Raw genomic sequence first — 16,555 nt, forward strand, 5'->3', positions numbered from 1 at the left:
CCTGTAATAAAATTGGTTAATACATATCAATCATTAAACTCATTTCTCTAATCAGATTCAGCTTCATCATCCAAACACAGGTCCATTGATTCCCGTCTATTAATATATTAAAAGACCATTGGAATGAGGAAGAAAATAACAAAAGATTGGACCAAATACATCTCCGAAAAATAATTATATAAAGTCTATGCAGATTCTGCATTATTTACATTTTAAGATTTAGTACCCAGAGAAATCACAGCAGCCAGACCTGATCAGGGTTTTTTTCAAAAGTAACTGTCAATAAATCGTTGGGAACATCCTCGTGAAAAGAGACTCCCTGACATGCATTACTCGTCTGAATATCATTTGATACATACCAAACTACAGAGGCACACGTCAGAGCAAGTCTTCAAGCAAAAATCCCTATGAGGCTTTGCTCATCCGCTGCTTGTAGTTATTGTTAATGCTTACGTACCAAAATTTAGAAACAATGGAAATAACTGACGGTTAAAGTTCTTTAATGCGGACACATCCCTTTCCATCACAACACTTTTTAACAGGAAACAAATAAAAACTTAAAACAAAAGGAACCACATCAAACCAAAATAATTCCTCGAGGAACTGGATGCACGACTATTTCCTGCAACTGTCCTCTGAAATCCAAAGTCAGTGTCAGAGATGCATTATGGGGCCTACTCATATGAAGGCGAAAAACAGTATACGAAGATTAACTTAGCATCTTCATCCATCATAGACAGGACGAAACCGTCCGATCACAAACTCTTGGCGCCTTCAGATTTCAGATCTTGTTTACTTTTACCTCTCTTCATTTTGGCTTTAACCCGAGACTTTGTCACAAGAGTCTGCACCGTGTTGGCAAAATTGCCAACTGCCATAATAATCAAAAGGACCCCACAGGTAACAACCTGCCACAACCGCATCATTTTAGAAACTGATTAGTCATTGATAGGAAGGGGCTGCCAGCACTCATAATAGCAGGATTTCTTTGGCATGGCAGTTTACACAAGATATATACTTGAACATTACAGAAGGGAAGACCTATTTTAGTTACTAATATTGTTGATTTCTGTACTCGAGTGTTCTATTTCCATAGAAGCAAACTAAGATAATTTGTTAAAAAGGTAAGTTAGAACTTCACCTTTCACAGTCTCAAACTATTTTATTAGAGAATCTCCTAACCAACTCGCAATATGTTATACAAACTGTCTTCTCTTTACCTCCGCACCAAGCAAACAATATAACAGATGTTGGAACAGAGGGAGTTTATATTACCTGCCACTCGGAAACAACACCAATGAATGCTGTTTTAAGCAGCAAGACTCCAACATATGCTTCAAATCCCTGACACCAAGAACAAACGGCATACAGTCATTTGGGACCAGCCTCAAAAGATAGAACTACATCGGTAAATTTCATGGAATGCGTCTATGTGCACAGGGATAACCAATTAAACTGACCTTTTCTTCTGATAAGTATACTGAACCATTGTCGAATGTACTCAAGTCTAGAAAAGAAATATCATCCACAAAAGTTGATTTGCTTAAGTCATAAAAGGCACTCAAGTCTATTGTGACCCATCTAATGTTACAAGTTGCTATAGCTCAGATGACATTCTGTTTTTGCTCCAATATTCAGAAACTTTGCCCAAAACACACAGGAACTCACTATGAGTTAAAAAGAGATAAAAGGATCCTTGATAGACATTAGTTACCTTGAACCAGACAGTCACTAAGAGGAGCCATTGACATGCATTTCACTATGTACATCAAAATTATGCAAAATTACAGTAGCATTTTCTGCTCTTGAACAACTTAACATCATTCAACTTGACTTAAATCTAAAGGCCCAGTCTCTTCAACAAGAGCAAAATTTGTAGAGAAAAGTAGTTGCAATTAGTAGAAAGCCAAATTGAACTCAGTATACCTGCAAGATAAATAGTACAGGGAAGAGCAACAATAATTGACCATCTACTCCAGCAGTCTCTCCCCATACAACATCCATTCTCCTGGCCTGAAATCAGAATTCAGTAGAATGTTCCACAATTAGGGTAGCTTATCGGACGATAGGAAGTGAAAATATCGTTTTTCTTTATTCAACCACAAGGCAAAGCTCATTCCCTCAATAGGAGGGAGCGAAAATAGTGACCTTGACGTCAATCCTCAGAGCTTTTGGTCATTAATCCCACCCAAGGGGCAGAGAAATATATAAACCTGTCTGCACTAGATACCCTGGAGTAACCCAAAACCATCTTGGTTTTTATTGTTAAAATTTATTTGACTTATAAAAAGGAATAGTCTATCTGCACAGGATTAGTGAAGCTTCACAAGATAGAAGGGCTTTTCAGTAAAACTAATGATTCTGCTGTTTGTGTACCTTTCCCAATGCAATGCGAGTGTACAGTCTTTGCCTTTGATATCTATTCTGAAGCAGCATAGCAACACCTTGCATGATAGCCCATTTCAGGAACAGTTGCACACCCTTCTGCAAAGGATAGTACAATACATTTAGGAGTATTATAAATCTTAAACGTTACAGAAAAGTGCACTTTTTGTTGATAAGTAGCTAAATAAATATGCATGTAGTATTTAAACGAACAAAGACCTGCTTCTGTGCACAGCTAGGTTCTCTTTCTATTTCCCAGGTAAGACTTATAAGTGCCATAGCCATAGCACAATAGTGATGTTTAATCCACCTGCAACAGCACAACCATAGTTTCTAATTAATCAACTGTTTCTGTGTTCAAAATAGATGACACCAGTTAAAAAAACCTTTAGAATCATTAAAATTGCTCTGCTTCTACAGTTACTTAAACGACAAAGATGAGGGTTTTACTTGACAAACATAAAACAAAGAACATATGTTAAATTTACATAAGGCAATAGGGAATGTGTTCAATTACCATGGACGAATATCACTTCCATTCGCTCTCAAAATGTTCTCTCGCAGAGCCAAACCTGTGTAGAGGTAAAGCAACCACGCCTGAAGACGTGGAGGAGCTCAGCGTACTCGTTTGTCAAATGTAAATTTTTCACCAAAGGAGAACCAAATAAATAGGAAAACAAAACCACAAAGGATATCAGGTTGAGTGAGAAAGGCCTCTTTTTAAACGTATTACCTGGTAAAGTTGGACTGGCAACGCTGGTAAACATCCATCCCAAATATAAGACCTCAAGACTAGTAGCAAAGATGGGAAAAGAAGGAATAGATATGCTGTCCTGTCCTGTCAAGAGAGATCGGATGTAGTAATTACAAGAAAGAGGTTTCCACATAACATATGTTTTTTATGAATCCTAAGTCATTTTTGCATTTTAACTGGTGGGAATGGTGGAACAATTTCAAGTTCACTACTTCTAAGTTCTATCAGAAGCAGCACTATCTTTCTTCCCTTATGACAAAAGTGTCAACCATTGGAAAGAACTTGAACAAATAACTTGAAAAGAGTTCAAATATCATGCAGTAACAAGCACGACACACATGAAAAAGTGACGATACACATGAAAATAAGGTTCTCAAAATTTGGGCTTGCGTCAAAAAATATCAAGTTCTGACAAACATCGTATAGTTCACCATCTTCTCTTTTTTGCTTTTCTTATTTATTCTTGACAAGTAGATAGAGCATGCAAATCATGCTCACTATCCTTCTTTTTCCAACTGACAAGTAGATAGTACATGCAAACCAAAATCATTTAACAGTAATACAGGTTCTCAAAAGAGCATCAATTTGTTAGATTGATTTATCAACTGCTCCTAAGCTGGAGAAACTAATCACCCATGCTAATGCAAAAGCTAAACACAGCTAGACGGTAAAAACTAAAGCTCGGAAAGTACCCTGAAACTATTGTATTCCTCTTTCACTTTCAGTTGCACATCCTTCCTATTAGCACGAACATTGATTGGTCCCAAAAACATCCTCAAGAATCCTCCTGCAATCGACCAGATCAAGACCAAAAACGACCAATACAACCTTAAATTTAGGCCACAAATATCAATACATAAATCAAGCAAATAGAAACAATAACAAGGAAGAAAAAACATAATGCATCAGGTTCAAATCTTAGTAAAGGCAAAGAACACTAGGTGATCTCTTCTTATCTGCCTAAGCCTTGGTGGGCAGAGTTACGATCCGTGTATGCTGGTGGGAGGTAGCGGGTAACGGTGGAATAGTCCGGGTGCGCGCAAGCTGTCCCAGACACCACCATCAGAAAATAATAATAGTAATCATAATAAAAAGGGAAAAAAACACACCATGAGATTTGCTCGGAAGAAAAGCAGCAGCATCTCCCTCACTGAGTACATAACTAGCTTTGAACAACTCGTCTTCCAACTAAATCAATAAGCATGAAAAAAAAGGTTAACATAACAAGTCACATCTCTGCAGTACTGTAACAATAGCAAAATACACGTGGAACGAGCACCAAAGGGCAGTAACGCAACATGCATGTACAAATAAATGCACGAAAAATCAACAAAATAATAATAATAATACTAAAAAAATTCATATTACCTTTTCAGCTTGATTAGAATCCAACTTGCTTTTCCGAACAGATGAACGGAGCTGATGGATGCTCGAATCAAGCGATTTAGCTTTCTGCCGCAACGAATCCTCTTCGCGAGTGGTGCGGGAGATCAAAGAAGAAGCCGCGTCTTGCAATTCCTTCGCTTGTTCCACGATTCCAGAAGCTTCTCCCACAAAATCTCGCTCCCCTGAATTCGTAGAATCGCCCATCTCCTGTAACCAAAATCTCGATCCAACTGTTCAATATTACTACTATTTCACATCCACCGTTAATCCAATGACATACAAATATGTATATATATATATATATATTCAAATTAAATACAAATAGATTTTGGTGACCGTAAAGACGCAGCAATAAAGGAAATCTAGAAGAGGGAAGAAAAAGGGGAAACGAGGGTTATGGGGTGGGGGGTGACACAATTGGAGGGTGTATAGATATATCAGAGATGGGGCCAGCAAGCCAGAGAACCGCTGAGTCTGCTGGCGTTAGCTGAAGAGTCAATTTAATTTTGTTGGTTTGTTTTCCCAAAAAAGAGCATTTAATTCATTTTCAGGGGTAATTTTGTGTAAATAATAGTATCCCAAATGTCCTTTATTAGGTGACATTCTTTTTTTTTTAAATTTATCTGATAAAAACATTTATTAGTCCATTTGTTTCAATTTAAATAATTTAGTTTGACCTGACACAAAATTTTAGGGGAAAAAAAGAAAACTTCTAAAATATATAGTGCTAAAAGTTTAAGGGGTAAAATCTTAGTAAAGCCATAATATTTATTTGGCTATAAATCTTCTTATTAAGGGTAAATTGGGTAGAATAAAAAGTTTAAAGTTAAATTATTTCTAAATATAAAAATATAGTATTATTCTTTTTGGAATAGACTAATAAGGAAAGTGTGTCATCTAAACGAAAATATATTGAGTTGCCTCTTTTAAAATTTAGAACTCATAAATTAAAAATTCTAAATATGGCAACTTCACACAAATTAAGACGAACGAAGTATAGTAATTCTTTTGGGGCCTCCAAATAGTTCCAACAACTTGGAGACTACAATTCACCAATTATAGTATATAGTCCATAGTCACACGTGTATTTTAGGGTTGGCTTGAAATAGGGTGTGCTAGGTATTAATTTTGGTCTAATCTCAAATCTACCTACGTTGAAAAAAAAAAGCATCTTTTAGAATAAAATAATGCGACAACTAGATCAATATGATTTTGACACTTTCAAACTTCAAACACCCTTCATAATGAACAACACTAAAGTGTCAATAATTTTAAATTTGAAGTTCTTATCTCAGCATAGCCCAAATTAGGAGAGTCCTAGAAATCTCTACTCAAGGGACTTCACCTATGATTATTGACTGGATTAGTCGACTCGCCTATGATTATTCACTGCATTTCTAATGGATACTTTAATTGATTTTTTAATTGTTTTCATTCATATTAAGAATATTACTGTTTAATTTATTAATAATGAAATTGACCATATTAATTTTAATTTATTTATTAGAAATACAGTAAACACTCTTAGGTTCTTTACTCTAAGGACAACTTTGAAAAAAAAAAAAGTTAATTCCTTCTTGATATTTAAAAAAATCATATAATTCTACAATTAATTAACAAAAAGCTTAAGTTTTCGTCCACATGAAGAAGGATTAACTTTAATAGCTATCTACCCAACCATTTAAACTATATATATATATATATATATATATATATATATATATATATATATATATATATATATATATATATATGATATCATGAATTTATCAAGACTTAATCTAACTCATGCAAGTTAATTGGGAACTTTTACTTGTTTTTGTGATGGCCAAAACGAAAGAAGATGCTCTTTATCATTTATCAACTTGCTTCTTCGTCCTCTTTTTAAAATCGCTATTGTAATTAATATTTGTTCTTGAGCTACTGAACAATATCTATTGATAATTTCATTCTGCAAAATGTTATAAAAGTCAACGAACATGCTTTCCCTCTGAGTATATCTGCAAAAAGATGACAATATTGAAAAGGCTTTATATAAGCTTCAATAGTGGAATTCCTTTATTGCATATTATATTTTATGAGTATTCTAAATTTTGAAAAGCTAGGTTATTCTGTTTGAATGGAAAAATAAAGTATCCTTTAGTTTGTTTATTTCCTTTAAATTTGCAATTGAATAGTTAGTTATACATTGCATCCTTAAAAAGAAGAGAAAATGAATTACATTAATTCTCGAGTACAACCGCAAAAGGCATGTTAATGAGTTTAACTAATATGCGCTAAATAATTTTTACACTATTAGGTCATTACCTATTGTAGCAGATTATTTATTTTATTTTCAAGATGACAAATTCTACTTGATTTACATAGTCTCACATTTTTTCCTCTTTTAGGGATTTGGAGAGTGCTATTTACGTGAACTATAAAAAAGGCAGTTCAGTGTACTAAGCTCCCGCTATGCGCGGGATCCAGGGAAGGGCCGAACAACAAGGGTCTGTTGTACGCAGTCTTACCGTGCATTAGCTAAATATTGTAATAAAAGATCCATATTTCTACTGCGTTGTTCTTGTTTGGTTCTTGATCAATATTTTGAGTTGACAGCGTGTTGTTATGATACAAGATTTATTCTTCTGAATGGTGGAACAACACTTTTCTCAAGAGGCTTTCTACATTTTTAAGAGACTAGAAATAATGTTAGACATATTGTTGTTGTTTCCTGTATAGTACTTCTTATCTGGTATAAATATGGAATGATGGAAGATCAAGTTTTAACTTTTCCACTCTTAGATATATATTATCCTCTTTATCATCTACCTACAGTAGTAACATACGTACATATAAATGATATAATTGAAACAAAAATTAATTCGAGCCCACTGAATTCACAGTATTTCCTTAAGGAATTTAATCCCCTCCTAGTATCCAAGGTTATGGATTATTTCCTCTCAGGATAGAACGAATTACACACTGGTGCAGCGGTACTTCAAACCCCAATATTTCAGCGAACGCAAAGTTCGGCAGCAAATCACACTTACAGTTGCTTTGCTTGTAGTTTTAAAACAATACAGAACAAGGGAGGAGAACTCGGAAGTCGAATGGAAATTCTAAGAAAAAGGAATGCAATGTATAGCCGATGTTGAATTCTTCCTGAAGAGGATATCAGATTGCAATTCGTTTTTCCAGTGTATACACAGTGTATATAGAGTGTAGTTTGAGTGTATACACAGTGTATATCAATTATATACAAAGTGTATATCAATTATATACAGAGTGTATATCAATTGTATACTGAGTGTTTCGAGTGTTTTTTTACGGTGTGTTCTTCTTTCTCTACAACTTCTGCTCTATTTATAGCAGTCATGTGAGAGAAATCCGCCCCTCCATGGTGGAACAAGCATTAGGATATCATGGAGGAAGCACTTACATGGTAGAATGAACACTTGCTTGGTGGGAGGAGCACTTGGCCATGGCGAGAGGTGCACTAGGCATCTTGTTGCTTTCTTGGTGCAACACAATACACAGATTGGAAAACATCTGTTACAAACACGGATTATATCACGTTAATATTCACTATTAACAAATAAATTTGGTCCAAATAATTAATCAATCGATCGATCATTTGATCAAATCCGAATCCAAATCCAAATCCAAATCTCATTTCTCATTCACTCTCATTTTAAGACTATTTCATCTTAAACAAAAACTCAACAATCCAAAACTCAACAATCCCCCACATGAATGGGGAATGGCTATATCACGGAAGTATGCATGAAAAACTTGTGTGATTTGCAAGCAAGAATTAATTGCATCTGGATAAGTAGGTTTCCCTTTGAACTTTCCGTAGTGAACTTATGTCGGATATACTCGGTCAATCGGTAGATTTGATATCTTTGAACCGTCGAACTTTAGTGTATACCTAGACAACCATAAGTCACACAATCAATCCCTTAACCGTCTTTGGTTCTCATTGTTGTGTTCGTTTCAGCCATGAACACTGCCTGGTTTCATAAGTGCGTAGAGAATTGGCCTTGCAAAATTCTCCTTGAAGCGGCTAACACTTCACACTTACATAGGTGATTCCTAAACGTGTCATCCCGTAGATATACTATTTGATATACCCTGTAGCAAATTTAGAAATCATTAAAAAGCCTTAATGCTTTATCCTTGGTACTGAACATTGTCTCATCACGAGAATGGACTAAATAATTTTGTTGACAATGTTGAACCGTCATTAATGACTTTGTTTGATCTCCTTGAACCTAGATATTGGGATCTCCAATCTTCTAGGTAGAGTTACCGCCACAATGACTTGTTCTCGGCCATAGTCACATTCCCTTCGATGATTTCTCAACTACCTCTCTAGTTAGGCCTTTTGTAAGTGGATCCGACACATTATCACTTGACTTTACATAGTCAATCGTGATAATTCCTCTAGAGAGAAGTTGCCTAACGGTTTTATGTCTTCGTCGTATATGACGAGATTTACCGTTATACATAACGCTCCCAGCCCTTCCAATTGCCGCTTGGCTATCACAGTGTATGCATATTGGTGCCAACGGTTTGGGCCAAAATGGAATATCTTCCAAGAAATTCCGGAGCCATTCAGCTTCTTCACCGGCTTTATCTAAGGCTATGAACTCAGCCTCCATTGTAGAGCGGGCAATACATGTTTGTTTGGACGACTTCCAAGATACCGCTCCTCCACCAATAGTGAATACATATCCACTTGTGGACTTCGAATCAGTTGAACCGGTGATCCAATTTGCATCACAATATCCTTCAATCACCGCAGGATATTTACTGTAGTGCAAATCAAAGTTTTGGGTATGTTCTAAGTATCCCAAAACTCGTTTCATTGCCATCCAATGAGATTGACCTGGATTGCTCGTGTATCGACTTAGTTTACTTATAGCACAAGCTATATCTGGTCGTGTACAATTCATGATGTACATTAAGCATCCCAACACACGAGCATAATCCAATTGTGATATGCTTTGGCCTTTATTCTTTGCTAGTGCAAGATTTACGTCAATTGGAGTCTTTGCAACTTTAAAGCCCAAGTGCTTGAATTTTTCAAGTACTGTCTTAATATAATGAGATTGTGACAATGTCAGACCTTGAGGAGTCTTTTGGATCTTAATCCCCAGAATTAAATCCGTAATTCCCAAGTCCTTCATATCAAACTTGCTAGTTAGCATACGCTTAGTAGCATTTATGTTGGCAATGTTATTACTCATTATCAACATATCATCCACATATAGGCAAACAATGACTATGTGATTTGGAACATTTTTAATGTACACACATTTATCACATTCATTTATCTTAAAACCATTTGACAACATTGTTTGGTCAAATTTCGCATGCCATTGTTTGGGTGCTTGTTTTAGTCCGTAAAGGGACTTAACAAGTCTACATACCTTATTTTCTTTACCTGGAACCACAAACCCTTCAGGTTGTTCCATGTAAATTTCTTCCTCCAACTCTCCATTTAAGAAGGCCGTTTTAACATCCATTTGATGAATTTCAAGACCATACACTGCAGCTAATGCTACTAACATCCGTATGGACGTAATCCTTGTAACTGGGGAGTATGTATCAAAGTAGTCAAGACCTTCTCGTTGTCTATACCCTTTGACAACAAGTCTTGCCTTAAATTTATCAATAGTGCCATCATCTTTCATTTTTCTCTTAAAAATCCATTTAGAACCCAAAGGTTTATTTCCAGGAGGAAGATCAACCAATTCCCATGTATGGTTGTTCAATATGGATTCTATTTCACTATTGACTGCCTCTTTCCAGAACAATGATTCCGAAGAAGACATAGCTTCTTTAAATGTTCGAGGCTCATTTTCCAATAAGAAAGTCACAAAATCTGGTCCAAACGAAGTAGACGTTCTTTGACGTTTACTACGTTTTGGATCTCCCTGATTAAATGTACTTTCTTTTGTTTCTTCCCGAGGTCGTTTAGATCCTTCACCAATCGACTCGCATTCCTTTTTATACGGATATATATTTTCAAAGAACTCAGCATTATCTGATTCTATAGTCGTATTATTATGATGTTGAGATTTTCTAATTTATGAACCAGAAATCGATATGTTTTACTATTAGTCGCATATCCTATGAAAACACAATCAACTATTTTCGGTCCTATTTTTACCTTTTTAGGTTTAGGAATTTGTACTTTTGCCAAACACCCCCACACTTTAAAATAATTCAAGTTGGGCTTCCTTCCTTTCCATTTTTCATATGGAATGGATTGTGTTTTGCTATGGGGTACTCGATTTAGTATTCGGCTGGCCGTAAGAACGGCTTCCCCCACAAGTTTTGTGGCAAACCAGAACTTATCAACAATGCGTTCATCATCTCCTTTAATGAACGATTCTTTCTTTCCGCAATCCCATTGGATTGGGGCGTGTAAGGGGCTGTTGTTTGATGAATAATTCCATATTCTAAACATATTTGTTCAAAAGGAGATTCATATTCACCACCCCTATCACTTCTTATCATTTTGATTTTCTTGTTAAGTTGTGTTTCAACTTCATTTTTGTATTGCTTGAATGCGTCTATTGCTTCATCTTTACTATTAAGTAAGTAAACATAGCAATATCGAGTACTATCGTCAATAAAAGTTATGAAATACTTCTTTCCACCGCGAGATGGTATTGACTTCATGTCACAAATATCTGTGTGAATTAAGTCTAAAGGATTTGAATTCCTTTCAACCGACTTATAAGGATGTTTAACATACTTAGATTCCACACATATTTGACATTTTGATTTTTCGCATTCAAACTTAGGCAATACTTCCAAGTTAATCATTTTTCGCAAGGTTTTATAATTGACATGACCCAAACGTACATGCCATAAATCATTTGACTCAAGTAAGTAAGAAGAAGCTGAAGTTTTATTATTAGTTTCAACAACTATTACATTCAGCTTGAAAAGGCCCTCAGTAAGGTAACCTTTTCCTACAAACATTTCATTCTTACTAATCACTACCTTGTCAGATACAAAAACGCACTTGAAACCGTGCTTTACAAGAAGTCCAGTAGAGACTAAGTTCTTCCTAATCTCGGGAACATGAAGGACGTTGTTCAAAGTCATGACCTTGCCAGAAGTCATCTTGAGAAATATCTTACCGTATCCTTCAATTTTTGCTGTAGCAGCATTTCCCATAGAGAGCGTCTCTTCGGGTCCAGCAGAAGCATATGTAGAAAATGCTTCCCTCACAGCACAAACATGGCGAGTGGCTCCAGAATCAATCCACCACTCCTTTGGGTTTCCTACCAGGTTGCATTCAGAAAGCATGGCGCACAAGTCATCAACATCATCATGCTTTTCTACCATGTTTGCTTGACCCCTTTGCTTGTCTTTCTTCCGAGCACGACACTCCGTAGATTTGTGTCCGGTTTTCCCACAGTTGTAGCAGTTTCCACTGAACCGTTTCTTGCTTGGGTTGTATTTCGGACCAAAAGTCTTCTTTCTCTTTTTGTTATCTTCAACAATATTTGCTCCCATTATTGTTGAATTTCCACGACCTCTCCTTTCAGCAACTTTATTGTCCTCTTCGATTCTCAATCGAACAATGAGATCTTCAAGGGACATCTTCTTTCGTTTGTGTTTCAAATAATTTTTAAAGTCCTTCCACAATGGAGGCAACTTCTCAATTATTGCTGCTACTTGGAATGCCTCATTGATGACAAGACCTTCAATGAAAATTTCGTTAGTAAAATTACTAAAAATTTTACTTTCAACATTAGCATTCATTTGAAATATACCTTCAGCAAGTAGATCATGAATAATCACTTATAACTCCTGGACTTGGGTAATAACAGACTTGCTATCTACCATTTTGTAGTCCAAAAATTTTGCAGCGACGAATTTCTTCATCCCGACATCTTCAGTTTTGTATTTCTTTTCAAGCGCATTCCATAATTCTTTTGACGTCTCCACGCCACTGTATACATTATACAGATTATCCTCCAGTCCGCTAAGAATATAATTCCTGCACAAGAAGTCAGAATGCTTCCACGCCTCAATCACGAGAAAGCTATCATTCTCTGGAGTTTCATCTGGAAGATCAGGAACATCTTCCTTGATGAACTTCTGTAGACATAACGTAGTCAAGTAGAAGAACATCTTTTGCTGCCAGCGCTTGAAATCCATCCCGGAAAATTTTTTGGGTTTCTCTGTCGGTGCCAACGCCGGAGTTCGACTTGTCGATGTGTTGGCAGTCATCATCGGAACAACTTGATTTTCGCCATTCACCATTTTTACTGTAAAAATGACACAAACAAACGTTTAATAAACGTTTAAAACTGGAGTGAAAAATCACGTAGATTTTAATCTCCAACAAAACGCCACGAAGGCTTTACTCTCCAAATGGGAGTACACAAAACCACAAAGGTTTTAAGTTTCCAGAATAATAAAAGTAACACAAATACAGAAATTAAAATTATTAAATTCCTTAAGCTTGTTGTTGTTGTTTCATGTATAGTACTTCTTATCTGGTATAAATATGGAATTATGGAAGATCAAGTTTTAACTTTTCCACTCTTAGATATATATTACCCTCTTTATCATCTACCTATAGCAGTAACATACGTAAATATAAATGATATAACTGAAACAAAAATTAATTCAAGCCCACTGAATTCACAGTGTTTCCTTAAGGAATTTAATCCCCTCCTAGTACCCAAGGTTATGGATTATTTTCTCCCAGGATAGAACGAATTATACACTGGTGTAGCGGTACTTCAAACCCCAGTATTTCAGCGAACGCAAAGTTCGGCAGCAAATCACACTTACAGTTGTTTTGTTTGTAGTTTTAAAACAATGCAGAACAAGGGAGGAGAACTCGGAAGTCGAATGGAAATTATAAGAGGAAGGAATGCAATGTATAGCCGATGTTTAATTCTTACTGAAGAGGATATCAGATTGCAATTCGTTTTTCCAGTGTATACAGAGTGTAGTTTGAGTGTATACAGAGTGTATATCAATTATATACAGAGTGTATATCAATTGTATACTGAGTGTTTTGAGTGTTTTTTTTCCGGTGTGTTCTTCTTTCTCTACAACTTCTGCTCTATTTATATCAGTCATGTGAGAGAATCCGCCCCCTCCATGGTGGAACAAGCATTAGGATATCATGGAGGAAGCACTTACATGGTGGAATGAACACTTGCTTTGTGGGAGGAGCACTTGGCCATGGTGGGAGGAGCACTTGGCCATGATGGGAGGTGCACTAGGCATCTTGTTGCTTTCTTGGTGCAACACAATACACGGATTGGAAAACATTCGTTACAAACACGGATTATATCACGTTAATATTCACTATTAACAAATAAATTTGGTCCAAATAATTAATCAATCGATCGATCATTTGATCAAATCCGAATCCAAATCCAAATCCAAATCTCATTTCTCATTCACTCTCATTTTAAGACTATTTCATCTTAAACAAAAACTCAACAATCCAAAACTCAACAAGACATCCACATGCGTGATTGCTTCTCATCTTCGAAAAGGAGCTTGATAATCCCATTGTTAGTCTTCAAGCTGAGTAAGTAATGATATTGAGCCTCGGGTCTTTCTTTTGTGATGTTAATAAGCTTGTCTGGATTAGGTAATGTTGGTAGTAAGAACTATTTTTTCCTTGAATAAAACAAGAATGCTGTCTAAATAGGAGAAACTCCAAGTTTGAAGCCCCAATGGAGAAATAACAGAAAATATAGATCAGGCATATCTCAAGTTCTAATTGTTGAAATAAAGGGTAAGAAGAATACAGACTTACATTCTTTTGAAGTTCTTAGAGCTCCAAAGTACTACTTTTTCAGGCTCAGCACGAGCTGATTTTGCTTCGAGTGTAGGGTCACCCTTTTATCTTCTTTGCGTTCCTGTGGTTTTATTTCTCAAAATCCCAATACTCGTGTATAGGAAGGCAGGAAGTAGTGCTGGAGGCATTTACTATCTGCATCTCCAGATTCAATATATGTTTTAAAGATTTTAAACATTCTCACTAAATTTAATTACTTTCATACCTGATGGCGTGATTATCCAAATTCGGGTGCCTACTGTAAGAAAATCCGGGATCCTAGGAAAAGGAACAGCCTTTGCTCTTGATTTTAGAATTGCAGCACCTCTTAGACCTAGTAACAGAACATCAAGGTGCGATCAATTAGTTCTTATACAGTTGAGAGAGCTCATGTACCATAAAAAACTGAAGTTTTTTTGTGTTATCAGTTCCAAGCAATAGTATAGAAAGCTTTCCAGGTTGCTGCTGTTGCTGTTACTGCAATCATATCCATTGGTGTTCTGATGGCTAGGCCAGAATTGACTGCAGAACCAACTTTGGCTCGTCGTGCTCCCAGAGATTCTGCTGCCTCTGCACATACTGTAGTCATCAGAGCAGCAGCAGAAGCAACTACACTTCCCGTACTATGGCTCCATTCTCCTGCCGTCTTTGAATTTATGTGGTACCATTCTTGTGCTTCTGAGCTGCTGCTGCTGGCAAAGCCAGCAATCGCGGAAGCAAGCTGTGTGAGAGAAAGCACAGCATGTAGTTGCGCTGTTTGAAGTCGGAGTCTCTCTTTCTTCTCTTGATGTGATCTAAAGAACATGCCTAATGGCTTCCTTTTCAACCATTCCTTCGTGTGATGCAAATCCAGCTAAGCAAGCATTAATAGACAAATGAGAGATGGAGCTGATTTTTCATGACCAAAATAGAGGTGAATTTCAGACTAAAAGTGACATACTTGAACTACAACTATGAGAATAATTATATTCCCTGGTAATTCAGCTTCACGTTTTTGTCCATGAACAAGTTAATCATAAATATTTTCCAACACTTCATTGATATTCTAGAACAGCCAGGAGTGTGAGACCTCCTTAGCGTTATCAATGTCCTTTGTTGTTCTATTTACCTTATCGTTCTCTCTAGCCTTTCTGTCAGGGTGAATGCTTCCTATCCCTCCTCCTGGTTATAGTCCTTTTTTTTCTTTTTCTTCTTTTTTTTTTTTGGGGGGGGGGGGGGAGGTATTGGAAAAAATTGAATTTATATATGTTGGGACACATGAACTGGTCAAATAGTCAAAGAATTGTAATTAGTCAAGAGTTACGGGCAGCAATAGAAACGAGCAAAGGCAAAGGAAGAGGCACGGGAGGACATTTGAAGGATTCAGCGCCCGTACCTATTTAGATCATTTATCAAAAGGAACGGATCTGACCATAATAAAGAGCGCAGATACGGAATTCGATAGGCATTAAATACCGGATATGTTAGAAAATTTGTATTGATTACAATGATTGTGTAATGTAACATTCAATGTCTTTAATTATTCATAATAGCCTCATTATGATTTGAAGGAAACACATATCTTCAAGACACCTATAAAAGGGAGGTATCTAGTCACTTGTAAGGACAAACACAATTGAAATATACTCTGATTCACTTGTTTCTCTCCTGATTACATTTTGGTTCCTCCAAATTATTCTCTTCTACATATTCTTTTAATTATCAGTAACACGCGTTCTTCTAAATTCTAGCTTTGACCGAAATTCTATTTTTTTGGTTAAACAAATTGGTTCCGTTACTGGGAATCTGATAATCTATTTTCTTTTCACTTGACCTTCCTTGTTACATCAATCATGTCGAATAACAATGACAACACCCCAAGAAACCAAGAGAACCAACAAAGTCAGGGAGGCTCACAGAACATTAACATTCAAGTTCCTACTCCGCAGGACTCTTCACGACAATCTCGTGAGGGTACTCCCGATGGATCTCAAATAAACGAGTATGCTCAATTTGAAAATACTGAAGCTGTTGATGAAGCTCTGCAGAAATTAATTACTGCTCAGGTCAACAAAGCTGTTGAAGCGTTTGTTAACCAGTTACTTATTGCAATACCCACACCTTCTCCAAATAATAACACTATAGAAAACCCTCGTTCCGGGCTTGTTAACTCAGGTAGCAGTGGAACCCCCAGTAAATTGCGAGAGAGAGAACCAGGTAATGTAATTAATTCT

The 16,555-nt window shown here is 36.4% G+C and overlaps 2 protein-coding genes across 2 annotated transcripts; both read right to left on the minus strand.

Annotated features, from left to right (window-relative positions):
• Positions 1 to 305: 305 nt before the first annotated feature.
• LOC104242154 (uncharacterized) lies at positions 306 to 4,967 on the minus strand. Its single transcript, XM_009797157.2, has 10 exons — positions 4,508 to 4,967; positions 4,249 to 4,327; positions 3,832 to 3,926; positions 3,119 to 3,223; positions 2,903 to 2,982; positions 2,605 to 2,695; positions 2,377 to 2,484; positions 1,927 to 2,013; positions 1,276 to 1,344; positions 306 to 908 (listed from the first exon to the last, which is right to left on the minus strand). Exons 1-10 carry the CDS (start codon positions 4,727 to 4,729, stop codon positions 756 to 758), a joined length of 1,089 nt encoding a protein of 362 aa, XP_009795459.1. The 5' UTR covers positions 4,730 to 4,967; the 3' UTR covers positions 306 to 755.
• Positions 4,968 to 14,766: 9,799 nt separating this feature from the next.
• LOC138888197 (VAN3-binding protein-like) lies at positions 14,767 to 15,147 on the minus strand. The gene has a single exon (XM_070170015.1). It carries the CDS (start codon positions 15,145 to 15,147, stop codon positions 14,767 to 14,769), a length of 381 nt encoding a protein of 126 aa, XP_070026116.1.
• Between the last annotated feature and the right edge of the window lie 1,408 nt (positions 15,148 to 16,555).

Source organism: Nicotiana sylvestris, chromosome 3 (genome assembly GCF_000393655.2).
Source record: "Nicotiana sylvestris chromosome 3, ASM39365v2, whole genome shotgun sequence".
Taxonomy (NCBI): Eukaryota; Viridiplantae; Streptophyta; class Magnoliopsida; order Solanales; family Solanaceae; genus Nicotiana; species Nicotiana sylvestris.